Here is a 22874-nt window from a genome sequence, read left to right as displayed (position 1 = left end):
TGTTGGACCAGGTCACTGGCAGAACCAGGGTTTGAATTACCACTTGATCATGGAAACCTACTAGGTGAGATCTTGGGCATGTAGCACTCTCTCTACGTGCTCTCTCTCTCTGTTTAGCACTCTGAACAAATTCTGATAGGGTAACCCTAAGTCTGAAATTATGATAATCATCATCATAATGTTTGTTTCTATCCCATCTTTCTCCCCATAGGGCCGGGCTGTGGCGCAGCTGGCTAGTAACCAGCTGCAATAAATCACTACTGACCGAGAGGTCATGAGTTCGAAGTCCGGGTCGGATTAAGCCCCCGACCATTAAATAGCCCAGCTTGCTGTTGACCTATGCAGCCCCGAAAGACAGTTGCATCTGTCAATTAGGGAAATTTAGGTACGCTTTATGCGGGAGGCTAATTTAACTAATTTACAACTAATTTAACTAATTTACAACATCATAAAACTGCCAGCAAAACACGAGGAAAGGAATGAGGAAGTACAGCCACTAGTGGACAGTGAAGCAACAGCTCCCCCTGTGGCCGGAATTGTGAAGCTGGAAAAAAAATGTTAAATGCCTCTGTGTCTGTCTATATATGTTGTTTGTCTGTTGGCATTGAATGTTTGCCATATATGTGTTCATTGTAATCTGCCCTGAGTCCCCTTCGGGGTGAGAAGGGCGGAATATAAATACTGTAAATAAATAAAAATAAATAAATACACAAGATGGCTAACAATAACAGGACACAACCCAATAAAAATTTAAACAGGGTTAATACAATTTTTTATTTTTTAAAAAATTAAATATTTGTGCCATGGATATAAGAAATGACTTGAATGCCCAAACAACCACACTTTGAGTAGATTGAACAACCTCCCAAAGAATTACTTCCCTGAGCAATAGACTTACAGTGGTGAGGGATGTGAAAAACCTAAAGAAATGCTTCCTAGCACTAGGTTGTTTTCCAGTTTGCTTCCCCCTGTGTGCTCTCAGGCACTGACATACAGAATTTACTGTTTACATCAGTGACCACCTTTGCCAATCTTGCACTCTCCTTTGCATGACAGCTTAGCTTGCAAGAAAATGTAATTTTAATCCTCATACATAAAAATGTGTTTCTCATTGTATGCTGTACTTGGGTTATAGGTGCAAGGCTCCTGGGCATTCAACACAGATGACAATGTTGGCATACACTTCATGCTGAAGACAACACCTCTATGAAAAAAGACTTTGTTAAACCTCTGTTTAAATGTTTATAATTGATAGTCTCTGTCATATTTTAAGGCCTTTCTCACATTATGCAGAGGGAAAAATCTGGGTTATACGCACAGGAATGAGCCCAAGCCAATCATATATTCCCTTGTGTTATGTGTATTCATTGCCTTTAAATTTAAATCTTGATGTGTGACTTTTAAAACGTCTAACACATGGTCTCCAATCGTAGCTTCACTCTTCATTCTTTCTGATTGTATGAAATGATGACTGATTTCACATATTTCAGTGCTTCGTAATTGTTTCCCCCTTTCCTTATTTCTTTGCTAGCCTGCTTGCCCAGAGGCTCAGAACTCATTCTGCCCTTCCTCTTTATTTTCCCCCCTCAGGACTCTGGAGTTTCATAAACACCTGGCATTTCATTACTTGTTACTAGATCTTTAACCTTTCACTCAGAGGCTTAATTTATACCAGTTTCTGGAGGGCAGATGGGAAAAATGTTTTATTAAATTCAGAGAATAGTCCCAAAGTTTGATACATAGGGACGACGGCACTGACAGGAAATTATTTGAAGACATTGGGTAGGCTTGATTCCCTTTGTACATTAGTTTCAATATTCTGGACAGAATAATATGTTTGGGAAGAATACACAGCACTCTCTTTGATTTAAATCTGATTAAATCCAAATATTTTTGTATACAGCGTCTCAAAAACACTTTAAAGCACAATTAAGAATGATGATGCTTTATGTACCATTTGCTTCCTATCTCCACAATTCAGAGCTTGATTTTTGTGGATTTTATTATTCACGGATTTGATTAAAATATTTTATTTAGGAACTGATTCTCCAATGTGGTTGACCATAAAATCATGTTGGAGAACTTAGGAACTCCTGGAACAGTGATTCTCAACATGTGGGTCCCCAGATGTTTTGGTAAACTGCTGGTTTAACAGCTGGTAAACTGGCAGGGATTTCTGGGAGTTGTAGGCCAAAACACCTGGGGACCCACAGGTTGAGAACTACTATCCTAGAATGATGTTCTTGCAGGCAATTAAAATAGCATTTTAAAAAATATACAGGTTTCAAATTTCATGGGCTGTCCTCTGCCCTTAACATGACAAATGCTATCTTTTTCTCAAGACTCTTGCAACTGGAGCAATACTTTTTCCAGTTGTCATGCTTATGAGAATCAGTCCCAAGATATGACAGATCTAAAGGTTGGTCATCTGGAATATATAGATAATCTATGAACAGAAACAGCAGGGGTTATCCTACAGAAATAAAAGCATGCATGTGAAACAGCCTGTGATCCATTTAAATACAATGAATACAATATCATGATCATATTCAATAATCATCATGTATTAGAACCATACATATAGTTCCCATTTGAATCTATGGCACATAAGCCCATGCCTAACTTGTCCCATTGATTTCAAGCTGAATTAACTCTGGTTCTAACATGAGTTTATGAGAAAAAATCAGCAAGCTGAGTTCAGAAGAGGACACCAATAAGGTTGTAATACATGATGATTACTGAATTATCTGGTTCTTAACATCAACAAGACCAATGAGCTCGTAGTGGATTACAGAAATAACAGAACTGAAATTTAGTCCTTGGTCATAAATGGAGACTAAGTGGAGCAAGTGGCCAGTTATAAGTTCCTCGGTGTCACTGTTAAGGAGCATCTGATCTGGGGCATCCATAAGGCATCACTGGTTAAGAGGGCCCAGCAGAGACTATATTACCTGAGACTCCTAAGGCACCACTAATGGAATGAAAAACTGCTGGTGACTTTCTACTGCTGTACTATAGAGAGTGACCTAACCTACAGCATCTACATGTGGTTTGGTAGCTGAACAGTAGCAGATAGGAAGGCACTCCAAAGGGTCACCACTTCTGACAGCGAATAATTGCTTGCCCTCTCCCCTCTTTGGAAGAACTTTATAATTCCCAGAGCCTTAAGAAAGCTCAGAGCATTCTTCGGGATCCATCTCACCCCGCATGTTCTTTTGTTGAATTATTGCCACCTCACAGACGGTACAGGGTGACAAAGACAAGCACAAACAGACTGAGTGATAGATTTTATCCTAGAGCTGTGGCTATGTTGAACTCTGTGGTTTCACATTGATGTGATATTGGGGGATGTTGTGGTCGGGGTGTGGGGGATGGGTGTATTGTTTTGTGGTGGAAGGCATGTAATTTCATTGTGCAATAGCACAATAACAAATAAAGCTATTCTATTCTAATAATTTTTGTCTCACTTTGATAGTCTCAGGCTTAATATTCTCTGGCTCGATCATTTTCCTTCTAAGGAATTGAGTTCTAGACTTCATTCTAAATCTAATTACTAGTCCCAATTAAAAATTCATCAAACTAACTGTTGGATGGCAGATCAAGGCATTTTAAGCCCAGTGATTACTTTTGATCAGATTAGCATTTGAATATAGCCTTTTAAAAACTCTGAAATGCACTACGGCTGTGTAAAGTGTTCGTTAATCATCGCAAGTCGGATTAAATTTGTTAAATTCATACTTACGATGCGATATGTATTTATTATTTATTTACAGTATTTCTATTCCACACTTCTCACCCCGAAGGGGACTCAAGGTGGATTACAATGAACATATATATGGCAAACATTCAATGCCATCAGACAAACAACATACAGTATAGACACACAGAGGCAATTTTAACATTTCCAGCTTCATGAGGGTATGCTCGATTCTGGCCACAGGGGGAGCTGTTGCTTTATTATCCATGAGTGACACCGAGTGCTGTACTTCCTCATTCCTTTCCATGTGCTGCTGGCAGTTTTATGGTGTTGTAAATTAGTTAAATTAGCCTCCCGCATAAAGTGTTCCTAAATTTCCTAGTTGACAGATGCAACTGTCTTTCGGGCTGCTTAGGTAAACAGAAACCGGGTTATTTAATGGTTGGGGGCTTAACTTGACCCGGGCTTTGAACTCATGACCCCTCGGTCAGTAGTGATTTATTGCAGCTGGTTACTAGCCAGCTGCGACACAACCTGGCACGTGGCATGGCCTGCGCCAAAAACTCAAGAATCGAAACTTACCCAGTGCTTTTTTGTTTGAATTCTGTAAATCTCGGAAGCCTCCCAAAGTCAGTTTCATTTTCAGTGCAAATGATTTTCAAATCATTGCTGGCTCATGGAGACTCTGTCATAGGGTTTTCTGGGGATAATAGTGTGCGGCTCACCTAAGGTCACCCAAGCTGGTTCTACACTGTAGAATTAATGAAGTTTGAACCCATTTAGGCCAATGCTATGGAATCCTGGGAGTTGTAGCTTGGTGAGACATCATCATTCTTTGGCAGAGAAGGCTAAAGACCTTGGAAAACTACAATTCTCAGGATTCCATAGCACTAAGTCATTCCAGTTAAAGAGGTGTCAAACTGTATTACTTCTAGACTTTAGATTCAACTCCAGTGGATTTTGTGGTTGACTGAGGAATTGAAACATGATCTTCAGAATGAAAGTCCAATGCTCAAATCACTACACTACTTATTTCCTACAAAATAAAAAAATTCTATTATAGTCATACATCAGACCTGTTTGCAAACCTACAGTTTGAGAATTTTGTTTGAAACCTCATTTTTCAAAGCATAAATTCTGCAAGTGAGATTCTGTCTAAAATAATTTTTTAATTTTTTTTTGTGACTGAACTATATTTTGGCTTATAACTTAATGGTGTCATAGAATGAAATAATTTTGATAATCTTTTTAAAAATTCAAGGGAAACTAAGACCCCATTTTTTACTTTAAAAATTAGGAAATAAAGTTTTACTGAAAAAAGATATATTAAGAAAGGGAAGACTCAAAAGTACAGTGGAATCAAGCTAGGTCAGTTCTACTTCCCCTTTCTGAATGGTGTGTTTAAAAGACTTCCATCATTGCATATTGTACCAGCTCTTCTACTCTTAAAACACTGCACCTGTCTGGGAGTTGAGAGTGGCTTCAAAGCCTGCTTTTCGTCATTAATCAACATATGAAAGAATGCTGAAGTTAAAGGAAAGGGTAAAGGTGAGTGAGGGAAGTGTGCTGTGTAAGATGCAATCTGGAAACAGAACATGATTAAGCATTTCTCCTAGAGAAAGTAAAGAATTATTTTCTGGTTCAATATATCTTCCGCTTTGGATTTTTGTGATATAGTTCTGATTCAAATATATATGAAGTATGTAAAAACTAACAGACATAATAAATACATTATTGTGTATATTCATGCATGTCTAAAAAATCAACCCCAAAAATCTGGGTTAATTTAACCAATGTAAGAACTGTACCTTAACTCTCATCAAAACTCTTATTCCCTTCTGAGGGTACAGTCGTGAAAAGCAAGAGATTAGTTATTTTGGGGAACATCTAAAACAAACACCAACTCCCTCTACTCTTTGCTGTGCCACCACTTCTGGACTTTTTGATTGCCTGGGCGAGAAATAATAACACTGGCCAGGGTAATTGTCCACCTGAAGCAACACTGGCACTTTCTCATCTTCATAGAAGGACTCCCAACTTATCTGTAGGTTATATCCATACTTGTGGCCCCTCTAAATTATTCCTTACTTATAGGTGAAGGTAAAGGTTTTCCCCTGACATTAAGTCTAGTTATCTCTGACTCTGGGGGGGTTGGTGTTCATCTCCATTTCTAAACCGAAACTAACAAAATGAAGTTCAACAGAGACAAATGCAAGATACTCCACTTAGGCAGAAAAAATGAAATGCAAAGATACAGACTGGGGGACGACTGGCTTGACAGCAGTACGTGTGAAAAAGACCTTGGAGTCCTTGTGGACAACAAATTAAACATAAGCCAACAATGTGATGTGGCAGCTAAAAAAGCCAATGATATTCTGGCTTGCATCAATAGTATTGTGTCTAGATCCAGGGAAGTCATGCTACTCCTCTATTCTGCCTTGGTCAGATCACACCTGGAATACTGTGTCCAATTCTGGGCACTGCAATTGAAGGGAGATGTTAACAAGGTAGAATGTGTCTAGAGGAGGGCGACTAAAATGATTAAGTGTCTGGAGAACAATCCCTATGAGGAGTGGCTTAAAGAGCTAGGCATGTTTAGCCTACAGAAGAGAAGGCTGAGAGGAGACCATGATAGTCATGTATATATATGTGAGGGGAAGTCATAGGGAGGAGGGATCAAACTTGTTTTGTGCTGCTCTGGAGACTAGGATGCAGACCAATGGCTTTAAACTACGTGACAGGAGATTTCACCTGAACAACAAGAAGAACTTCCTCACTGTGAGGGCTGTTCGGCATTGGAACTCTCTGCCCTGGAGTGTGTTGGAGGCTCCTTCTTTGGAGGCTTTTAAGCAGAGGCTGGATGGCCATCTGTCGGGGGTGCCTTGAATGCTATTTCTTGCTTCTTGGCAGGGGGTTGGACTGGATGGCTCATGAGGTCTCTTCCAACTCTGTTATTCTATGATTCTATGATTCTATGATTTTGGAGACCAGAATTTGAATACCTGCTCAATCATGGAAACTCACTGGATGACTGGGCAAGTTGCATTCTCTCAGCAGTAGAGGAAGTAAATGTTAAACAAATCTTGCCTGGAAAACCCGATGATAGGTTCACCTTAGCATCCCCATTATTCAGAAACAATGTGGAGGCACAAAACAGATGGTGTAATGGACTTATTGATCAAACAGCTTCAAATGACAAAAACGTAAGATGATGTTTATTGCCAAAGAAAAGGAAACTTCAGTTAACAATCCTCCTACTGCAACTTTTTTCAGCTGTGAATTATAACAAACACGTTATAATAGGAGCACTAAACTTGCCATTATTTCACAAATACAGTTGCCAGCTGGACCTTAGTGGCTCTGGTTAACTCCAAATTATATAGCAGGCACGCATGAAAAATTAGCTGATTCTTGGTGGAGTATTGAAAACGCGTGACTCCCTTTCATCTCCAGCACTGTACATGCAGAGGCCAGGAAGGAAAAGCAGGAAAAGCTGTCATTTCAAGTATATGGCTTGTTACATCCCTTGGCAGTTTGGCAAAGCTGTAGTCCCCAAAGATTCTGGACTGGGGCCCGTTTAACACAAAGGGGGTCTAATATATTTTATAGGTTACAAGAGTCTCCTGCTAGGAACGGACCTGAAACATCTGATCCTTTTCCGGCCCTGACACCTATCATGTATATTATATCGCACAAGGGAATTTAATGGGAAATAAATAAACAAGGGAGATATGGTATATTGGATTTTTAAGCACATTAAAGCTTTATGAACAAATGATGTAATGAGTGTTATTCATTCCCTTCTCTCTTTCATGTGTGTATACACACACAATTCCTACAAGTGATTAACACAGAGAAAGACCACTTCCATTTGTGTGAGCAATGCTAAAATGAGAGTGCCAGGCAGTTGATGTTGTACTTTTTAAAATGCTTCAAACTCCAGGGAGCTGTTCACCCACTGGTGACAGAATGACCTGGTGACAGCTTCTGTAGCCCCGGAGATCCTGTTCCCTCCCCACACCCTGTTCTGACTGGAAGTGGGATTCCAAAACATGACCTTAAAGGTGATGAACAGGAGACATCCTGCTGGGCCAAATGCCTGTTAACTTAATCTGGATTTTGCCCTCTCCTTCCCCTCAGGAAACAGTATTGCATATCATGACGAACAAGACATCACCCTCTATTTCTGGAGTGAAACTTAAAAGTTCTGCTAAAATACTGGAGCAGTCGACTAAAAGTGTTTGGGATACAACATGCCACTCACCAATGATGCCATGAATACACTAAATTAAGACTACCTTTTAAGATGCAAATTAGAAAAAAAAAAACCCGAAATGGGTCTCTGGAAGCAGGTAGTAGAAGTAGAGAAATAAAAAAGAGGAAGCAGATGAAGGTGATAATTCTATAAACAAAAGGAATTAGTATGGTTCAATCAGTGCTACTGTAGAGATAATAAACCACTTTTCTAGTGTCTTATTATGGCTACATTTTCATACAACAAGCAAAATGCAGTGTGCATTTACGTGACACTGTCCAATGCATAATAGATACAATACCATAAACAACCCAAAAATGGTACTGTTCCATTATCTGGGAAAAGGACAAAAGGGGGCACTAGACAGAGAAGGACAGTCCATCTTATGGTGGAGAGGGGGGTTTGAAGGAGTATAATCATCTCCCCGTTTTCCTGATATTCCCCCCACCCATGTTGCTGTTGTTGAAACAACTGTCATTTATGACATAGAAAGTATGTGTGGAGGGGTTGGATGGGAAATAACCAACAAAAATGGGGGACATGGTTCTCCTCCTTCAACTCCCCCCCCCCCATGGACTATCCTTCTCCATTTTGGAGTCCGCCAGAATAATGGAACAATACCAAAAAAACCAAGACCATAGATTCCACAGGGATTATCCTCTTGGTCTCCATGCTCCATTTTTATGTTATCAAAGCACTGCTGATTGTGTAAGCTGGGAAAGTAAAACTACAACATTTATTAATTCTATTAACCCCTGCCTTTGACCATGGAATTAGGAGTTCTCTAGAGGGAAAGCTGGTGTTAACAACCGTGACATACCTCTTCTCTGTGTTCTTCTCCAGAGCGCTGAAGAAACCACCTAATGGAGGCTTGTTGAGACTTCGGAATACATTCCAGAAACGTTGAATTAAACTCAATGCCAAAAATCACCTTTTCATCCGTTGTTTCATGACTAATGCCTGGAAAGCAAACATGGTACAGAAGATTAACCTTGCCCTGATTTCTTTAAGCAATGGGAAAACATAACTGATATAGAACAGATGCTGTGAGAAGAACAACCACTGTTAAGGCAAATGTAAGGCACCTCAGGTTTAGTATAGCTCACTAAGGTTTAATCTGATGTAAGACATTTATATCAACAGTGTGATTTATGTCTGAATTGACCACTTCCTTTCCTTTAAACCATTGATAGAATCAGTATTTCATGAATATTCTTTTTTTGCAAGAATTCCTTTCTTCCATTTGATAAGACAAGAGAAAGAGACAACACAATGACACCATTAGATATTAAGTGTAGGAATGGATAAACAAAGCCAGGAGGACTGCTGAATTTTTTTAAAAAACTACGTAGCTCTCCTGAATCTCTTTCACCATCATAATGTTGGTATATATGGAAGCATTTGAAGATTTCAGTAGTCTTTCTGAAACACTTTTAACTTCCAACAACATTTAATCTGACAAATTAAAATAGAATACAAATATCTAAATTCATTTAGGGATGGAAAGAAGATACACAAATATTTTAAATGGTCAAAAAGTATTTCTCAAGTGTTGAGAAACTCTTACTAGGACAAAATGGGTGAATGAGAATCTTTGCACCTCAGGACTTATTTGGTGCAAAATTTGCATAGACACCCCCACACCCAAAAGAAAACAGCACTTTGTACACTGAAATGAATGTGTGCCAAAATTAATGTGCGCAAATTTTGAACAGTACAGGTCTCCAATTGCTTTATTTTTTACACAAGAAACAGGATTTGGAACTCGAGCAAGATGTGTACATGGGGGGATCGGGCCACTTTATTTAACTTATTTCAATTTAAACTGCTAAAACTCTCTTGAAGCTCAGAAATCAAAGAGGCAGCAAGCTAGTATGGGCTAGGCCGAGGCAATGGTGTACACGTGACCTTCAAAACTTTTGAATGAATTGTCTGAGATCCAGGGCAATGCAAACATATGTGTTACTGCCTGGTCAGATCTAACACAGAAGGCCAACCTGAGGAGCTTCCCACAAGTTTCATGAGTTATAGTGAAGTGTAATCCCAGCCCAGCCTGAGGGTTCCCCATTCCTGCTCTAAAGAAATGATTCCAGAGGCTGTCTTTTGCCCATATGGTATTCATCAAATTTATAATCCTCCTCTAGTATCTACCATGTGATAACTTATTTAAATAACCTCACCTATCCCAATATTCCCAGGAGTTCAGCAGGATAGGCTGAAAAATATGGAAAGTGGGAGGGATCAGCAAAAGCATACAGTATTCTGATGGCAGGTGGGAGGGCTAAGGGTATATGTTCCCATCCCCAGTTCCTCTACATAACTCTGGCCAGCACGGATTTGCCTTTGCCATATACTAGCAAACAAAGTCCCTCCTAGACCTGGGCTGGATTCTGCAGATAAAACTCCAGGAAAGAATTTATAAAAGGAGGCAAATGTAATTTCAAAGCCCAGTAGATAGGACCTAATACTGGGCAGTGCTTTGGTTCTTTGTTGGAATTTTGAACGATTGCTCTTCTTTTGCTGAACATATATAAATGCAAATAAACTCAAATATGTATATTTGAATTACACACACCTTTAGTGAGTTCAACAGGGACAAATGCAAGATACTTCACTTCGGCAGAAAAAATGGAAATCAAAGATACAGAATGGGGGACGCCTGGCTTGACAGCAGTGTGTGCGAAAAAGACCTTGGAGTCCTTGTGGACAACAAGTTAAACATGAGCCAACAATGTGATGCGGCTGCTAAAAAAGCCAATGGGATTCTGGCCTGCATCAATAGGAGTATAGCGTCTAGATCCAGGGAAGTCATGCTCCCCCTCTATTATGCCTTGGTCAGACCACACCTGGAATATTGTGTCCAATTTTGGGCACCACAGTTGAAGGGAGATGTTGACAAGCTGGAAAGCATCCAGAGGAGGGCGACTAAAATGATTAAGGGTCTGGAGAACAAGCCCTATGAGGAGCGGCTTAAAGAGCTGGGCATGTTTAGCCTGCAGAAGAGAAGGCTGAGAGGAGACATGATAGCCATGTACAAATACGTGAAGGGAAGTCATAGGGAGGAGGGAGCAAGCTTGTTTTCTGCTGCCCTGCAGACTAGGACACGGAACAATGGCTTCAAACTAAAGGAAAGGAGATTCCACCTGAACATCAGGAAGAACTTCCTCACTGTGAGAGCTGTTTGACAGTGGAACTCTCTCCCCCGGGCCGTGGTGGAGGCTCCTTCTTTGGAGACTTTTAAGCAGAGGCTGGATGGCCATCTGTCGGGGGTGCTTTGAATGCGATTTCCTGCTTCTTAGCAGGGGGTTGGACTGGATGGCCCATGAGGTCTCTTCCAACTCTACTATTCTATGATTCTATGATTCTATGATTCTATGAGTTACCTTGAAATGAAACAAAGCCGGATAAGTGTTTTGCTGCTGGAGTATTCAAATACATGGGGAACTGTAACCAGTGTTAAGAATTAACAAATTTAAACCAATTAAGTTATGAATTCAGTTGGAAATTTGCAATCAAAAAGAGCAACTGAATTAGATGTGTTTTGGTGAAAGTGATTGACTCAAGCTGGAATGTTAGCATTAATATTTCTCCAGAACTCAATAAATAATATGAGATTATTTAATGAAATGATCCACAATATTAATGTGCTAATAGATTTTACATAATCCATTTACTCTTTACCCAAAGCCAAGTTCTGGAATATTCTAGTTGGTATGTTTGTGTGAGTGTGTCTTCATGTTTCCTATTGATTTATGGCAATGGCGTGAGCAAAATATTAGGTGAAAATCACACTTTTATTCTGGACCCCATCTACACTGCCATGTAATGTAATTTCAGAATACAGTTTAACCACCTTGAACTTCATTATGTAAGTCTACACTGCCATATAATGCAGTACAATGCAGTTAAACTGAATTCTGAAACTGAATTATATGGTAGTGTAGATGGGGCCCAAGTTGGTGGGAGACAAAGATGGTTAAAAACATTTCAATGTATCAGAATCATTTTTAGAGTGTTGACAATTACCTTAGTGTCTCACACTATGGACCTTTTTCACATAAGCTTATTTTCAGCAGCAGCAACGGGTGTTAAGCAGTTTTGCTATGGAGCCCACCAGCTCGCATATCACTCCAGAAAAGAACATCCAGGGCAGCTCTGTGGAGAAACTGCTAAACACCCATTGCTGCCACCGAAAAATAGCTGAAAGCGTTCCGTCTTTCCATTGGAATCTACAAGGACAGTGTGGGATGTGGGGCAACAGGTCTCCACACCCCAGGGTATGAACCACCGCAATTTGTGGTGATTGTGGCAGCATATGTGATAATGTCCTATGCCCCTAACTTTCCCATTTCTGAGTGGGACAGATATCACCATATGTTTTCTCTGTGCCTTCTATCAAGCTATAGTTGTACCTACTTGTCTTCAACATGGTGTCTCCAGACTATTTTGTGAACCCAGATAATGTTGGGAAAACCACACCAACCATCCTGAATTATGAACCAACCGTGTGACACACAACTTGTAATATCTTCACATGGCTCTCATGTCAGCAGTGCAGTTCTCAGTTTAGAACTAGATAATCATTTATTCTACACAAATGATTGGGACGGTAACAGGCAACCTATTTATTTCCAAAAGTTGTCTCCTTAGCTTTCATCTACACTGGCTGCTTAATACAGAGTCAGTCTGGAGCATTAGGTGACACTGTATTGATGCTTAGCCACTCAAGATGGGTAGAGATTGCATTGGCCCCACTGGACCATACCCTTAACTATGTGTCATTGTTGAATAAAGGTGGTGACATGTGGATGACCAATCTTGTTCCCTGAAAGAGTGGTGGCGGCTATATACATGTACTCAACAGATCAGGCTGAAAGTGATCCAATCCGGTTGTTGATATGGTTGCAAAGCCTGTAGATATGCCAGAGTTTCTTGCAAATTCCGGAGTATCCTCTAACTTTCCTTAGTTCAGAGCAAAGTTGGGTTATGTGCAACAAAACCCAGATACTTATAGGACATGCATCATGAAGACTGCCAGTGCCAGATTCAGGGTGATTACATTTTTTTACTAGTGTAGACAAACTCTTAGTCTTATTATTTATGAGATCACTACTCATTCTCCCCAAAATGTAGGAGCGAAAAAAATCTATAGCCTTCATTAAATCTGTCTATACTTTAGTACATTCAATAGTTTTTTCACTTTATTTTACAATGAAACCATATGAAAATAACTGAAGACCAAATGGAAACAGATTGAAGCAAATATTAAAACAAATGTAAAAAATGATTGTTTTATTTTAGTGGTTTCTTTCTCCTCCTTTGAGAAATGGAAGCAACATATTCTGAGTTGAACATTTCTAGTTTTATGTTATGCTGTCAGAGAATTTCAGCTTAACCACAAGACTGCATATAAATGATACATATTATATCAAAACTCTATCAGTTGCCAGGGGAATGAGCCAGACAGTTTGGCAAGCTCATGGACAGCAATGTTTGTGGGAGACAGTAGTCTGTTGTTAAGAAGGGGATTGTTTAATTAGCAGGGAAGAATTAGAAGATTTGGATAGTCTGATAGCTGGAACTAAGATTATGGATCTTTGCTATCTTTGCCAAAAGAATGTGCCAAAAAAACTTTACGGAATTTTCTTCCAAGAGTTTCCACTTAACTTGGTAGTTTTTTGTTTAAGCAGACCTCTTGCATAGGTCTCGTCTAGGTCTGAAAAGTCCTGCCCCTCTACTCATTCAATGATAGTACTTACAGACATAAAATTATTTTTTCTATATGTTTCTTCCAAAATTATTTCTTCTTTGTGTTTCTTGAGTGGTTGCCAATAATCCAATCGGTTAACTATTAGACAAGGCTTTCAGTAAGAATAGTGATCCTTCCAACCATAATTAATGCTGAGATTTTGGTCCCACAGATACTGCACAGACTGGAGATGCTTGTTAGGTATTTTTAATCTTGATTGAAACTTTTTCTTTAAAAAAGAACATTGAGTCCTGTTCCTCTAAAAAAGTTGATCCCAAAAAGCTGGGTCAACTTATTGAAAGGACACTATAAGGACTGCACCTTAACTCAGATCCAAAAAGCAACTATCCCCTTCTCTGAGTAGAGTGGCAAAAGATGAGATCTTAGCTGATCATGTAAGAACTTTTAAAAAAGAACTGATGTCTCTATTCTTTTGGCCACAGTACCATTTATGGCCTTTTTGAATGCCTGGTTGGGAAAATTACCCCTGGCATTTGAACCGGCACTGGTGCTTCCTCCTCTCAGTAGAGTAACTCTTGACTTATCCATGAGTCATCCCAAAATCCATAATTTTGACTAAAACCTACCCTCAACTTACATGAGGTCAACTTATAAAAAAAGTATATACAATATTTTTAAAGTCAGAGATAAAAATGTAATATACTTACTTTCCTCCACATCCCAGCATTGGGTGACTGGGTCTCCATATTTGACATCTTGTCTTCTTGCACGTCTAAAATGAAGAAGCATAAAAGTTGAAATGATTCAAGTTTTATCTACTCTTTATGGGAACACAGGAAGATGTTTTATACTGAGTCGGAACACTCATTCACAAAGCCCAGTATTGCCAGATCTGAGTGGTAATGGTTCTCCAATTTCAGGCAAGGTTCTTTCCTAGCCCTACCGGGAGCTCTCTGATATTCCCTGCCAGATTCTCATCCAAGTAGTCATCAGACAATAATTAAGGTAAAGGTAAAGGTTTCCCCTGATGGTAAGTCCTGTCGTGACCGACTCTGGGGGTTGGTGCTCATCTCCATTTCTAAGCCAAAGAGCCAACGTTGTCCTTAGACATCTTCAAGGTCATGTGGCCGGCATGACTGCATGGAGCACGGTTACCTTCCCGCCGGAGCGGTACCTATTGATCTACTCACATTGGCATGTTTTCGAACTGCTAGGTTGGCAGGAGCTGGGGCTAACAGCGGGCACTCATTCCGCTCCCAGGATTTGAACGTGGGACCTTTTGGTCCGCAAGTTCAGCAGCTCAGCGCTTTAACACACTGTGCCACCAGAGGCCCCAGACAATGCTTAGCTTCTAAAAAAAATTAAACAGGATTTTTCAGAGTAGCATGAGAGTATAGTATGGTTGCTTACCTGTAACCATGTTTCTTCAAGTGGTGATCTGTGAAATTAGCACATGTGATAGTTGATGCACTTGTCCAGCAATCAACAGAAACCTCTGAAAAACTGAAGACTTGTGACTATGCTCCCCCACCCTCACCAGAGGGAGAGATAAGCTGAGCAAGGGACTGTAGCCTTAGTTCCCCACCGCCATGCTTCAGCTTGAGGCATGAGGTATGTATGTGGGGAGGATGGGCAGGGATGTGCTAATTTCACAAATCACCACTCGAAGAAACATGGTTACAAGTAAGCAACCATATTTTCTCCTTCATGGTGTTTGTTGAAATAAGCACATGTGGTAGACTAGCAAGCCATGAACTTTGGTTGGCGGGTACCATGCCACCGCTGAAAAGAGAACTGCTCTGCCAACGGTGGTATGCCTTCTTGACTGGACGTCCATTTTGTAATGGGTTGCAAAGGTAAGCAGGGTTGACCTAATCGCTGCTCTGAAAATATCATCCAAAGGAACACCCCAGAGATATGTTATAGAAGTAGCTAATACCCTAGTTGAATGGGCTCTCCAGTGGGGTGGAGGATCCTTGTGAGATAACTGATAGGCCAGCTTGATAGTGGAGGTTACCCAGGCTGACAAACATTGTGGTGAGATCGCCATTCCTTTGGTGTTGTTGTGATACTTAACAAAGAGTCTTGGTGTCTTACGAAAATCCTTAGTTCTATCTAAATAAAAAGTAAGTGCCCTTCGGGCTTCAAGCATGTGAAGAGATTGTTCAAGGCTCGTAGCAGGATTCTGAAAAAAACCTGGAAGAACATTGTCTTGTGACATATGAAAAACGGAGACAACTTTTGGCAAAAAAGTAATATCCATTTGGACCTTATCATGATGGAAACGGAGATAAGGCTCATATGCAAGCAATGCACAAAGCTCATTGGCCCTTTGAGCAGTTGTAACTGCTACAAGGAAGGCTGTTTTCCATGAAACGTAAACAAGATCAGCGGACACTATTGGCCCGAAGAGAGCTTTTGTTGATGCAGACAAAACTAAATCTATACGGCAGGCTGGCTGTGTGTGTGTGTGGGTGTTATGGGGGGGGGGGGGTCGAAGATTTTTGTAACCCGTAAGAAAAAGCTGAATCAGGGGATCCTGAAAACATGAAGGGGCTCCAGCTTGCCATCGATATGCAGATATCATGGCGAGATAACATTTAAAGGATGCTAAAGACAGATTGTCATGGGCTAATACCTGGAAGAACTCCAGAAGCAAGGCCATGGGTGTTTTAGAGGTTCTACTCCATATTGACGGGTGAAAACAAATAATCTTTCCCACTTTGCCACATAAGACCACGGCGTGGAAGATCTATGTGCGGCATCCAAAACTTGTGTTACAGCTGCTGAGAAGACCATGGCTGAAGACGCCATGCTGTCAGATGCAGGACCTGTAGGTCGGGGTGAAATACTGCTCCATCCTGGGTGGAGAGAAGGTCCAGCCATTTGCTGAGGGTAACACAGTTGTCCAATGCCATCATGTTGAGGAGCGGAAACCACAGTTGCCGTGGCCACCATAGTGTGATGAGAATGGCATTGATGGTGTCTGCATATGCCTTGGCTACGACCCTCATTGACAGGGATATTGGCAGGTAGAGATAAGGAAGGGTCCATTCCAATTGAAGAGAAATGAATCCCCCAGACAACCAAGTGTTTGTCCTGTGGCCTCCTGGCACAGTAGCATTTTGTGGTGTTGCAAAAAGATCGATGGATGGCCGTCTCCATCGCTGAAACAACCGGTTCACCTTGTCGTGATAGAGGGACCACTTGTGGTCTGAAGACCAGGTCCTGCTGAGATAGTCTGCCATCACACTGTCTTCTCCTGGAAGATGAATCGTAGTGAGGTGTATTCCCCTTGGCAGACACCAATTCCAGATCTGAAGGGTGAGCTGAAGCAGAGAGTGGGATCTTGTTCCTCCCTGTTTGTTCAGATACTAAATGGCGGTGGTGTCGTCCGTATGAATCTGGACAACATGGCTGCGAAGAGAATATTTGAATGCTTGGAGAGCCTTCTGAATGTCAATGAGTTCCAACAGGTTGATATGACAAGTCACCTCAGATGGTGACCAGCGGCCTCGTATTGCAAGGGATCCGGAATGAGCTCCCCATCCCTGAAGAGAAACATCAGTGATGACCATTCTTGATGGGCCTTGCTGACACAAACATTCTGGAGGGATGTTCACCATCACGTACGACTTCTGTACGGTTGAGGTGGGCATTAGAAGCTGGAGAGAGCTGTGATGAAGAGGGTTGGATAACCTTAGAAACCATGCTTGCAGCAGCCGGAATCGTAGGTGAGCGTAGAGTCACTGCTGTTGTCGAGGTCATGTGGCCCAGGGTGGACTGAATGTGTTTTGCCAGTACAGCTGGCAGATGCATAAGCTGATGAGTTGCAGAACGCAAGTTTCGGAAGCGTGTGGACGAGGTAACACCAATGCGACTGCGCTTGAGACTCCTGCCTGGACTGCTGGCTGCACCTTCCCTATGAAGAGCCTGGAGAGCAACAGCTCTTCCTGCATGGAAGGTGGGGTGGAGGGGCATTTCCTGCCCAGGAAGAATAGCTGTTCCCCTGCTTCCGGACGCCACTGGAAGCTCCATGCACGCCTGACCAGCATCCTCATGGAGGAGAGGCTGTGGCGGCACTGAAGGAGAAGGAAGGTGCGGCTGTGCCGAAGGCTCTCCCGGTTCCAGAACTCCTTTAGTTTTGCGTTTCTTCTTCCCTCCCTTGACGGTAGGTGAGGGAGTGTGTTGATGCTGAATGCTTCCAAGGCTTCCTGGAAGCTGTCTGCTGGCTGGCAACCCCAGCTGGTGGCTCTGAAGCAGCCCGGCTTCAAGGGGAGGGAGCGAGAGCCTTCTCATAGAGTAAAGCTCTCAAACTGGATTCATGGCTCTTCCTTGCTTGCATAGTGAGAGTGCAGCAGACAGGGCAAGAGAGTACCAAATGTGCCTCACCGAGGCAAACAAGGCAGGAGGAGTGAGCATCCCCATCAGGAAGATTATCTCCACAAGATATACAGTTCTTAGTAGAAGAAGCCATAATACAGACCAGATCAATGGGAGACAGAGAGTTCAAGGTAGTCATGGATTCCACAGTCAAGGGCAGAAGAAAGTAGAAAAGTCCAAAAACAGTCCAAGGTCAAGTAATTTGAATTTAAGTCAGAGAGATTCCTAGTATGCTGATACAAGGGCAGCGTAGAAAAAATGAACTAAGGCTACAGCCCCTTGTTCAGCCTATCTCTCCCTCTGGTGAGGGTGGGTGGGGCCTTCAGCTTTTCAGAGGTTTCCGTTGATTGCTGCACAGATGCATCAACTACCACATGTGCTTATTTCAACGGACACCACGAAGGAGAACTAACTTGATGGTATTATCTTATTTGGTTGTGGGATGAAGCTTAAAGGCAGGTCATGTATGTATGTGGCTCATTTGCTAAATGAACCAAAAAGATCTTATATACAGAATACCAATACAGAAATAATAATCATGACAGAGCTTTCATATATCCCATTGCCATAGCAAAGCAATTCATTTCAGTGGAGGAAGCCCACATCATGAATGGTACAAAGGAGATGAGATGTAGAAAATCCAGCTGCTGAGATGGGGATGAAGTATAAAATTAAAAGTCAAAATATTCCTCTTTGTGACAGTTTTAGAAAGCCATTTCAAATGGAGAAATGGCATAGCACAAAATTCTTCTTTGTTAATTCACTCCTTGGGGTGCTTTTAGACAAAGAAACTGATTTTGTGATACCCCATCATAGATATCCCATATCATATTTGATCTTCAGACATACTGTAAGTAAAAAAACGTACTTAGATTAAAAGGTTTCCACGCGAAAAAGACAAACATTTACAAACAGTGTATCACCTAGCATGGAACATGGAGATAGAAATTTGTTCCTCAGTAGGAGTTCAAAAATGTTGGGATCCTGATTAATATCTCAGGTCCCTTATACACTGCCATATAAAATCCAGATTATCTGCTTTGAACTGGATTATATGGCAGTGTAGACTCATATAATTAGTTCAAAGCAGATCATATGGATTATCTGCTTTGATAATCTGGATTATATGGAAGTGTAGAAGGGGCCTCAAAGTCTCAATTGGTGATGCCAGACTTTGACTACTTCCATGAAGCTGAAAGTTTCTTATGTTATTATTACTGATCTGAAAGAGTAGTAATGTGACAATTCCTGTGCTGCTAGAGGTCATACAAGAATCATCTCTTAGACACTCACTGGGAAAGTTAACAAACCAGGTCAGGAGTTTTTTTTTCTCACCTTTTAGATGTTGGTGTATATCTGGAACATGAATTTCCATCCCAAGCACAGTATGGGTCTCTGGCAAGACAACAGTCTGCACAAGCCTTCCCATACGTATGACATCTGTGTAGTGAGAGCTGAGCCAATCCATCTCTGGAACCAATGTATAATTGTTGCTAAAAATCAGACACAACAAAATAATTAGAAACATTCTGCAAGCAGCATTTTTTTCTTTTCTTTTCTTTCTTTCTTTCTTTCTTTCTTTCTTTTGGTCTCAAACATGTTTTAGACATTTCTCATTTTTATAATGACATGTTTCTGCTTTGCATATATCTCTAGGTAAATGTCCATTTATACAACTAATGTCTTTTGTGTTCCAGGTGTCAACCTACAGATTCTATGAAAAGCTAATCTCTTACTCCAGTTCACGTAGGAACAGGGACTATAGTTATTAATTTCAGAAGTTTGAGGCAGTTTCATATACAGTAGAGTCTCACTTATCCAAGCTAAACGGGCCAGCAGAAGCTTGGATAAGTGAATATCTTGGATAATAAGGAGGGATTAAGGAAAAGCCTATTAAACATCAAATGAGGTTATGATTTTACAAATTAGGCACCAAAACATCATGTTATACAACAAATTTGACAGAAAAAGTAGTTCAATACGCAGGAATGTTAGGTTGTAATTACTGTATTTACGAATTTAGCACCAAAATATCACGAAATATTGAAAACATTGACTACAAAAATGGCTTGGATTATCCAGAGGCTTGGATAAGTGAGGCTTGGATTAGTGAGACTCTACTGTAGAAGGAAAATCTCTTTTGCTAGTAATTTCAAGATCAAGCCTTTCTGCAGCTGGCCTATAAAATACTATGGCATCACGTTTTTTGTCGTCAGACCTATCTTAAAAATCAAGAACTGGTAATACAGTATATTGAAGAGCATTTCTTTCTTTTTAAAAAATCTAAAATTCAAATGGCAAGCTCTATATGAACATTACCTCTTAAGTAAAAATCTCAAATTTTAAATAACAACAAAACAACAGTTTTACATATGGAAATAGCTACCTATCCTTTCACATAAAGATGTGCAATGCTGCAAAAAGTTACTTTTTAGATCCAAATTCCAGAATCTGGAAGCCAGCCCATGCTGCTCTGCGGATTATGGGATCTCTACTCCTAATCCAACATTTATAAGCTCTGGAGATATGAGTTATGAAGGTAGTTGAAGCACCAGCCAAACTGCATTTAAAACTTATGTATGCTTGGAAAAAAACCACATAAATGTGAGAGTATTTTTCTTCAACTTTTAAAATACTTCCTGGGCTCTCTTTAGTATTAACAAAAGACAATACCAGTTCAAAGTAAGTAAGTTCTAGTTTTCACTTAGACTAATCTTCGAAGAAGTATCCTCCAGAGGGACTTATGAATAAACATGTGTAGTGCAAAAGACTGACTAATTCAATTTCATTTGGGCATCACGGTGACTAATGTTTCTGGATCAGGCACCTGGCAGTGAGTGGGTAGGATTAATATAACCTTGCCACCACTCCTTTTTACTTTCATTCTAGATTTAACAGAAATATACATGTATTCAGAATAAAAAATAATGATTTTGAGACAGGAATTGGTAGAATTAGAGTGGTCAAGGAAGACGATTTGTGTATGTTGGGGAAAAATCAAACAATAAAAAACCACTTTGAATGTTAACTTCCACAAATCAGCTGAAATGTAAGCAATTCAGATATGCTAAAATTATTCATTGCAAATTACCTGCTTTGGGGACATCTCCATAGTCAAGATAGGTGATGGGTGCTGAAAACGAATGAACAATAGTTGAAGGGATGCAGCAGTACTGTTTGCATTTTTCTTGAATACAAAGCTCTTATTCAGCTATGCTCTCAATGAGTTAAAGGTGTTTTGTTTTTCCCTGGAAGTTGAGAAGGATTCATTTGTTAGCGCATTCATGCAGCCATGCATATTAATGCCATCTGCTGCTGGAAAAGAATGCTGTCTCTTGCAACCAGATGCCTTTATCCACTCCTCAGATTTGGTACATGGACATAGTTATGTCCTCAAAACATTCTTGTGGCCAGGTTTAGGATGAAAGATAATGACTGGACTCTAGTTAATTACTGTCCATGTTAATTGTATAAATCTAGAAATTTTAGCCTAAAGATTGACCCCAAAACCCTGGGTTGACTGAGTCACATGTCAGTGTATGTACTGTACCTTAACTCTTATCAACAAAGGAAATATCCTCTTGTTGGAGTAAAGTGGAAAAAAGTGATAGCTTACTGTATTCCAGGAAAACCTAAAAGAAGCATCAACCCCTTCTAGTCTCTTATGGCTTCATCACATGTGTCTTCGCAAGCGTCCTAGAATGCTTACAGCACAGTTGATCCAAAGAGTCCCACACTGCCTATTACATGATGCACACTCCCAGTGGGGTTCCATGGATCAACTGTGGTGCAAATATCCTATGATGCTTCACCCAGAACATGGGAGGCTTCCTATGTAATGGTAGCTGCTGGCGAGACGTGGTGCGTGGCACCAGAATTTCCCCACGGATATGTAAACAGAAGCTAGTGAATCACCCCGCTGCCCCTCATCAATGTGATGAGGTTCTTAGAACTCCTTTGAGGGAAAATACTAAAGGGTTACTACCACCATTTTCCCACCCAGACATTGAATATAACCTGAAGTGATACCATGGCAGACAGTAGAGGGGGTACATCTTTTAGGTTCTCCTGAGACCAGCTCTCATCTTTTTTCACTCTATCCAAATAAAGGGATGGTTCCTTTTACAATAAGAATAGTAATACTGTACTTTAACTTTTATCACAAAAGGAACCACTCAGTTCTCTGAGGACAGTGGTGAAATATCTTTTTGAATGCCCTTTAGGAAAATTGCAATGCCGACCAACTGAGACAGCACTAGATCTTTCTCCTCTTGGCAGAATAATTTCAACTTCTACATAGGTTGTATTAAAATCCATCATTTTTCCTCCACAAAATATGCAGATGACTAGGGCTGCATCTACTCTGCCAAAAAATAAAATTTGGAACTGCATGATATGGGCAGTGCAGACCCATATAATGCAGTTCAACAATGCTAATCTGCATTGAATGGTAGTGAAGATCCAGTTTTATCCACAAATATATATATATCATATATATATATGATACTACATGATTATGATCTTCTTGTCCTAAATCCTATACCTGTCCTACATTTCACCCTGAAGTGAAGCTGGCTTTTGTAATCCCTGCCAGAGAATGTATAGGCATTTTATCTATGATACTTATTTTGGGAAAATCACACAATCAGTATAACTGAGCTAGTACTTTTAGGATGAAAAGTCTCTTGCTACACAATAACTTAATTTTGGGGTGTCTTCTTCCTATATTAATGTATATTCCAGGCTGGCAAGAAAATCAATCTTAGGAAACATTCTTTTGCCAAAGTACATCTTTGGATAACTTATTATTTATTTGGCAAGTTATACTG

The 22874-nt window shown here is 40.4% G+C and overlaps 1 protein-coding gene across 5 annotated transcripts in view; it reads right to left on the bottom strand.

Annotated features, from left to right (window-relative positions):
• The window catches only part of sema3d (semaphorin 3D), a 374840-nt gene that overhangs the window by 10355 nt on the left and 341611 nt on the right, over nucleotides 1–22874 (bottom strand). For all 5 annotated transcript variants that reach the window (XM_062981839.1, XM_062981837.1, XM_062981840.1 and 2 more), the window contains 4 exons: nucleotides 21137–21178; nucleotides 19381–19538; nucleotides 14370–14434; nucleotides 8773–8912 (listed from right to left, as the gene is read on the bottom strand). In XM_062981839.1, the coding sequence (XP_062837909.1) occupies nucleotides 8773–8912; nucleotides 14370–14434; nucleotides 19381–19538; nucleotides 21137–21178 (405 nt within the window). The remainder of the gene's footprint in view (nucleotides 1–8772; nucleotides 8913–14369; nucleotides 14435–19380; nucleotides 19539–21136; nucleotides 21179–22874) is intronic.

This window comes from Anolis carolinensis, chromosome 5, assembly GCF_035594765.1.
Source record: "Anolis carolinensis isolate JA03-04 chromosome 5, rAnoCar3.1.pri, whole genome shotgun sequence".
Classification (NCBI taxonomy): Eukaryota; Metazoa; Chordata; class Lepidosauria; order Squamata; family Dactyloidae; genus Anolis; species Anolis carolinensis.
This window is presented reverse-complemented; position numbering and strand designations above follow the sequence as displayed.